General features: G+C 34.0%; 1 protein-coding gene across 1 annotated transcript; it reads right to left on the reverse strand.

The window, feature by feature from the left end:
- Positions 1 to 5,752: 5,752 nt before the first annotated feature.
- LOC127135485 (amino acid transporter AVT1I) lies at positions 5,753 to 7,079 on the reverse strand. The gene is made up of 2 exons (XM_051062177.1): positions 6,363 to 7,079; positions 5,753 to 6,271 (listed from the first exon to the last, which is right to left on the reverse strand). Exons 1-2 carry the CDS (start codon positions 7,077 to 7,079, stop codon positions 5,753 to 5,755), a joined length of 1,236 nt encoding a protein of 411 aa, XP_050918134.1.
- Positions 7,080 to 8,207: the final 1,128 nt, after the last annotated feature.

Below are 8,207 nucleotides of genomic sequence, written 5' to 3' on the forward strand. Positions count from 1 at the left end.
GAGTAGAGACTTCAACTTCAGGTATTTTTGTTATTGAATTTAATCTATATACTTCTGCATCATGGGTATTAGATACTAGATGCAGTTCTCACATTTGTACCAATGTGCAGGGGCTAAAAAGGAGTAGAGATTTTGAAAAAGGTGAAGTTGGCCTACGAGTTGGCAATGGAGCAAAGGTTGCTACTTTAGCCGTAGGAACTTATGTATTGACTTTACCTAGTGGTTTAATAATTCAGTTAGAGAACTGTTATTATGTACCTGCAATTAGCAGGGATATGATTTCCATTTCTTGTTTGGACAAGTTTGGTTTTTGATTCATAATAAAGAATAATTATTGCTCCATTTATTTGAATGATATATTCTATGCTAATGCCCAAATGAATAATGGACTATATGTCCTTGATCTTGAAATGCCTATTTATAACATTAATACTAAAAGGATGAAACCTAGTGAGTTAAACCCAACTTACCTTTGGCATTGTCTATTAGGCCACATAAAAGAGAAACACATTTCCAAACTCCATAAAGATGGACTCTTGGACTCTTTTGATTATGAATCATATGAGACATGTAAATCTTGTTTAATTGGAAAGATGACAAAGTCTCCATTCACAGGAAAATTTGAAAGAGCTAATGATCTTTTGGCCCTCATACACACTGATGTATGTGGACCACTAAACATACCAGCCATAGGAGGTTTTCAGTACTTCATCACATTTACTGATGATTTCAGTAGATATGGTTATGTGTATTTAATGAAACACAAATCAGAGTCCTTTGAAAAGTTCAAGGAATTCAAGAATGAAGTACAAAACCAACTAGGTAAGAATATTAAAACTCTTCAATCAGATCAAGGTGGTGAATATTTAAGCTTAGAGTTTGATGACCATCTGAAAGAGTGTGAGATTCTATCCCAACTTACTCCTCCTGGAACACCCCAATGGAACAGTGTATCTAAGGGAAGAAATCGAACCTTGTTAGGCATGGTCTGATCCATGATGAGTCACGCCGATCTTCCAAACTCCTTTTGGGGACATGCACTATTGACAGCAGCTTACACACTTAACTGTGTTCCATCCAAAAAGGTTGAAAAGATATCATATGAGATATGGACTGGTAAGAAAACACATATGTCTTATATGAAGATTTGGGGTTGTGAAGTTTATGTGAAACGACAAATTTCAACAAAGCTTGAGCCAAAATCTGACAAATGCTTATTTGTGGGGTATCCTAAAGAAACAATAGGGTATTACTTCTACAATCCTTCTGAGGGAAAAGTGTTTGTCGCTCGAACTGGAGTCTTTCTAGAAACGGATTTTATTTCCAAAGAAATCAGTGTGAGGAAAGTAGAGCTTGAAGAAATTCAAGAATCACAAAGCATTGATACATCTATGGAGGAATTAGAGCATGAAACACAAGTAGTTATGGAAGAGCAACCTGCTCAAGTAGAACAAGACCAGCGTAGGTTAAGCAAGATACACCACCTACCTAAGAGATATGGATATCTTATAACTGATCAAGATGATGTATTACTCATGGATCAAGACGAGCCTGTGACCAAAAGAGGCCATAACTGGTCCTGAGTTTGAGAAGTGGCTAGAAGCCATGAAATCTAAAATGGATTCCATGTACACAAACCAAGTTTGGACATTGGTAGAGCCTCCTGTAGGAATTAACCCTATAGGATGCAAGTGGGTCTTCAAAAAGAAGGCTGAAATGGATGGTAAGGTACATACCTATAAGGCAAGACTGGTTGTAAAAGGATATAAACAAATTCATGGGGTTGACTATGATGAAACCTTTTCACCAGTTGCAATGCTTAAATATGTTTGGATTTTACTTGCTATCGCTGCATATCATGATTATGAAATATGGCAGATGGATGTCAAAACTGCTTTCCTTAATGGAAATCTTCTTGAGGATGTTTACATGACACAACATGAAGGATTTGACATACTAGAAGAAGACCAAAAGATATTAAAGTTACAAAGACCAATCTATGGATTAAAGCATGCTTCAAGAAGTTGGAATCTTCGTTTTGATGAAACAGTAAAACAATATGGATTCATCAAGAATGAAGATGAGCCTTGTGTCTACAAGAAGGTTAGTGTGAGCATGGTCGTTTTCCTGGTATTATATGTAGATGACATATTACTCATTGGAAATAATGTCCCTACCATGCAACAAGTAAAGACTTGGTTGGGGAAATGTTTTTCTATGAAGGACCTAGGTGAAGCAGCCTATATATTAGGAATCAGGACCTATAGAGATAGATCACAAAAACTACTTGGCCTAAGTCAGAGTACATACATAGACAAAGTGTTGAGACGCTTTAATATGCATGATTTCAAGAAAGGATTCATACCTATAAAACATGACCCATGTCTATCAAAAACACAATCCCCTTCAACTAAGGAAGAAAGGGATCGCATGAATAAGATTCCATATGCATCTGCAATAAGATCTATCATGTATGCCATGTTATATACTCGACCAGATATCTCGTATGCTTTAAGTGCAATGAGTAGGTACCAATTTGATCTCGATGATGCTCATTGGGTTGCTGTCAAGAATATCCTTAAGTATTTGAGAAGGACTAAGGACTCATTCTTGATATATGAAGGTCAAGAAGAGCTTGTTGTAATTAGATACACCGATGCTAGATTCCAGACAGATAAGGATGACTTTAGATCACAATCTGGTTATGTGTTCTGCTTAAACGATAGCGATGTGAGCTAGAAAAGTTCAAAGCAAGATACAATTGTTGATTCTACAACCGAGGTCGAGTATATTGTTGCCTCAAGTGCAACAAAGGAAGATGTTTGGATCAAAAAGTTCATTAGTGAACTTGACATAGTTTCTAGCATTGTGGATCTCATTGATCTCTATTGTGATAACAATGGTTCTATTGCACAAGCTAAGGAGCCTAGATCTCACCAACGATCCAAAATCATGCTTAGGCGTTATCACCTCATTCGAGAAATAATAGATAGAGTAGATGTGAAAATATGCAGAGTACCTACACTTGACAATATTGCTGACCCACTGACAAAGCCTCTTGCGTAGCAGAAGCATGATGACCATACTAGATCTATGGGTATTAGGGACATGCCTGATTAGCTCTAGTGCTAGTGGGAGATTGTTGGTGTAAGCCCTAGAGGGCAGTAATTTTGGTACTTGTATCGAATTATTTATTAATAATAAAAGGCCTTTTCTTTATTATGTTTGTTTAATAAAGTCCCTAAAATAACTAGTCTGTTTAATGTATCAAGTGTAACTTAATCATGAGATCCCATTAAACATAAGGACATTATTCTTAAAGTATCCGTAGTCGAGCTTTGTTGTGAAATGGGATAACATTAAAGCATTAAGACTATTATGTATATAGACTGATGATCACATCTCATGGATCATGGATAAAGAGTTATCGAGTTTTAAACATAGGTATGAATATTAGGAGTCATATTTATACCGAGTTGACCCGCTATGAGAATACTATATAGAATATTATGAAAAGTGTTATAAGTTATTCTCATGGTGATAGTGGTGTATACCACCCTTCGACCTGAAACCAATATGGACCCTAGATGTAGAGTTGAGTGCTTTATTGTTGATCAAACATTGTCTGTAACTAGATGACCATAAAGATAGTTGATGGGTACTCCACGAAGCATGTTGAGGGACATGAGTGACCTAGATAGAATTTGCTCATCCTGCATAACAGAATAAATTTCTAAGGACCCAATATTGAACTGGACAAGGATGACACGGTCTATGCCTTGTGTTCAATATAGACATAAGAGTAAAAAGGATAATTGTACACACAAGTATTATCACAAAAAGCGATTTGTCAGATCACATGACATTTTCGTGTCTTGGATAGTAGTGATGTTTTGCTAGATACCGCTCACTATTTATTATGTTAAATACGTGATTTAATATAATTGCCAATATCACGAAAACTTACAAGGTCACAACAAAAGGACGGATTGATGGGAGATAGAGTAAATAAGGAACACCGTAAGGTACAATGCACTTAAGTGAATTGTAGAACATCGTAAGGTACAATGCACTTAAGTAGAATACGAAATATGGTAAGGTACTACGTGCTTAAGTGATTTTCGGTATACCATAAGATATGGGCCACATACACTTAAGAGGGTTTTTTAGCTTGCAACCCACACAAACGAGTCTATAAATAGAACCCTTGTGCAGAAGCATTTCACTTGATGAAATTTTGTTTCTCTGTCTCTCTCACTCAAAGCCTTCATTTGTAGCATCTAGCACTAAGACTGAAGGAATCTGTTCGTATGGACTGAGTAGAGGCGTTGTCACCATTCAACGCTCGTGATCACTCCTTAGATCTGCATCAAAGGTTTCAATCGCCACAAGAGATAACGGTTTCTATCACTGATCATGTCCATTGTGAGGATCACTAAAGGAAAAAATTTAATTTTCGCTGCATTTTGGATCACAATTTTCTATCACCTAAGTGATACAAGAATGACTCACAAAAACAATTAACAAACTAAACCCTAACAAAGACTATCTCATGCGTAACTTCGTTGTTTTCTTAGGTTTAGAAACGCCCTTTAAATAACCCAAGAATAGCATGGGCTTCGGGCTAAAAAATTAGCAGATCAAAACGAATCAAATCAAATCAAATATGATTTCTCCTTAAATGTTTAGACATCCATTCTGCAGAATCAAATCTAATGTTTTCTTAAATGTTTTGACATCCATTCTCATTATATTTTATATAATCAAATCAAATGTTTCCTTAAATATTTTGGCAATCATTCTTAAGAAACATTGCACTGCTGAAACCGATCTTTGAGCTTCTAAAATGAGTAATTTGAACCGTAGAATGCGTGAATCAAATCATCAAAGAATCTTCACTAATCTCGTGCTAAAAACCAAATCTTCCAAGAAACTGAAACACCAGCACGCCATGATATTGTACAAGTATGTCAAGACATATTGTCCAACATTTTGTTATTTCACTTGCTTGAACAAAATGCTGCCAATCACAATACAAACAACCTAACATAAAATAATTAAAAGAGCTAACATACTTGTAACCCACAAAACTACGGATAATCTAACTCATGATATTCAAGAAAAAATATATTAACAATCCATTCAGTTTGGGGACAAGCATACACAAAAAACAAATATAAATGACCCAAGAAATAAAAAAAATATATTAACTCCGAAGTTTAAGAAGAACAAGAGAAAAATGAATTAGTATTACTCAATACTTCTGTCTCATAAAAAATGTATCATTTAAACTTTTTGTCTATCTCAAAATAATTGTTCTTTTATAATATCAATGCAACATTTATTATTATTTTTCATTAATATACATCTATTTATCAACTTTCAATTTATTCAACTACTCTATTAATTATATTTAATAAAAATATTATAATAAATAATATTAATTTTATTATTAAAATAAATATATCTAATCATTTACTTTAAAACCACACGGAACTCAAATAAGATACTTAATTTTTTTTAGAAGGATGGAGTACGTACTATGACGTGTTAGAGAAAATCGGACCCTTTACTTATAAGGTCAATATTAAATTAAGTTAAAAAAACAAACAAAAATACAACAATGTATTTTAACCATAGTCGCCTAGTTCTCAATGGGAGTCTTTTTGCATTCTTTTGACGCTGTTAATATTATAGCTCATGATTATAAGAATCAATATTAGTTACAATAGTTAGCGTTAAGAATGCACCTTCAATGCTTCATCTGATTTACTATTTTCTCAACTGAGATATACGTACCAAGTATTCCAATGAATGTACCAATGATAAGAATTCCCATGATGATCATCATCTCTAACCCAAATCTCATAGCAGCTTTGTTTATCTTTAAGTAACAAAGACAAGGGAACAACAATGAGATTGCAACACTCAAGAATGCACCAATAAATGCCATGATGTATGCAAAAAAAGGAATGTATAGAGCCACAAGTACACTGCTAGCAACAATAGTTGTTCTAACTACAATGCTAATAGGCCTGTTCATGCATAGATGCCATTTTTCCTCAATAGCAATTGTTATTGGACTGATTATAATAGCATACTTAGTGAAAGGATTAATTATGGTGGAATAGATTGCTATTTTAGTGCTTATAGTGTTAGTTGGTAAGTTTAATGTGATTTGAGACTTTAAATGATCTCCAAACATCATGTAGCCTAGAATGGCAATAGTTCCATAGATAATAGCGCTTGCCCCAAAGCAAACAACTAAAACCTGCAATTACCAAAATGTCACATTTAGAATTTATAAAATGTACGTCGGAAATTAATTAAGGTTTTTGTATAATGCAGAGAGAAAAATTTACCTTAGAAAATAGTTTTGTGTCTGTCATAGAATTGCGTATTGTGGGCATTAATGCATGAGCATTGTAACAGAATGCAAAAAGGCTCATAGAAGTAGACAATCCTCCCAAATTTAGCAACACACCTCTTTCATGAAACCCCACACCATCAACTTCACCCACCCACACAACACATCCAATCAAAATAGCACAAGTAAACACCCCACCAATAGAAACATAGGCCAGAACTCCATAATTTCTCAACCATGTTGTTGGTAATATTGCAAAGGCTGTGAGAATAACAAAACCACTTTTACCACCAAATCTAAGTCCAAAGATTGTGAATCTCATATTTGGATAAAGCTTCTCCAAATTGTCTCCTTCTAATATAAGAAGCTCCACAGCCACTAAAAACAACTCTATGTATATGAAAATAGATAATATCGTTTTTCCTTTGTACCCAAAAGCAACCTCACCTAAATCACCATAGGATTTGATTCGTGCATTTGTACTCATACATCTATCCAAAAGTAAAGCTGTGTAGCAACATATCATTGCAAAAATAATCAGAAGCAAAAAACTGAACCATCCTCCTTGATAAACTGCATATGGCATTGAGAGTATTCCAATACCTGTTAAGGTATTCAGTACATTGAAACAAGTTTTGAAAAAGTTGGTTCCTCCATTTTGTTGGTCTACATTTGTAACTTGGATTTGATTATTTTTACTCTCTAATTCCATATTCTTTCACTTTAGTTTGACAAGAATTTTTTTTGGCCCTTATATTATGTTATATGTTATAGATTCTAATATATTGTTCTAACAAAATGACAAGACCTTATTAACAAAGAAGAGACAGACAGTGTCACAGTGACTTTTGGTCAGATTGAATAGATGATTATTGCTATGAATAATAAATAGTTCTTTCCAAAAAATAACTTTTGGTGAGCTTGATTAGATTATAATCTTCATAAATAATAATAATAATAAATAGTTCATTTCAAAAAATGGTATGATAGTGTCAAGGATCGACTTAAGAGGTGAGCATGGCATTTTTTTTCTTTTTACTAGATATAGCTGTTTCATATTTGTAGGTCGATGTTAACACAGATTAAAAACTTCTATAAATGTAAGAATGAAAATAAATTAACTTAATACAAATTAAATTAATTATCATAACCACATATAATGTAAGATGATTATTAGAATCATTACTACTTCCTCGGTCCCACACACAGTTGTCCATAATTAAGAAAAAATAAACAAATAAGAGAAAGTGGTATTTTTACTAAAGAATCATTTATCAAGTAATGAGAATGATAAAAGTAATATTTCAATGCTCATTCCACACCTCATGGAAAACACGTCCTATAGCTATGATTGGATGCTACCACTAATAAAAATCAAGAAATCTATAAAATAAAGTGCCAAAATACATGAACATTTTCATTAAAATCCCAAAGGACGTAGTTCCAAAGAAGGCCTACAAGGGGCAGAGAAACAAGGAGGAAGCCTAAGATCTAAGCAAGATTGATTCTCCCTCTTCTTAACTCTCCTTTTTTCATGTGTAGGAGAAGCCTTTGAAGAGAGGGAATTGCCCATCCTACTCATCCACCAATTGATCGCCCTTTAAAACCTAATAAAGACTGAGATAGCTCGAATCTAGGTTGAGATAGAAGAACACAACTCGTGTTTTAGCCCTCTTAAAGAACTTATATTTCAAAAGGGTATCCTCCAACTCATTCTTGTGAAGGGTTGCAACTTGGAGAGAAAACTTTGAATTTTTTAGCTCACTTTATACTTAGGCAAACTTCTCGAAAATTTTATTGGTGTCCTTATCCTTATCCAATGGAGAATCCTTTAGCTCAT

Source organism: Lathyrus oleraceus, chromosome 4, assembly GCF_024323335.1.
Source record: "Lathyrus oleraceus cultivar Zhongwan6 chromosome 4, CAAS_Psat_ZW6_1.0, whole genome shotgun sequence".
Lineage (NCBI taxonomy): Eukaryota > Viridiplantae > Streptophyta > Magnoliopsida > Fabales > Fabaceae > Lathyrus > Lathyrus oleraceus.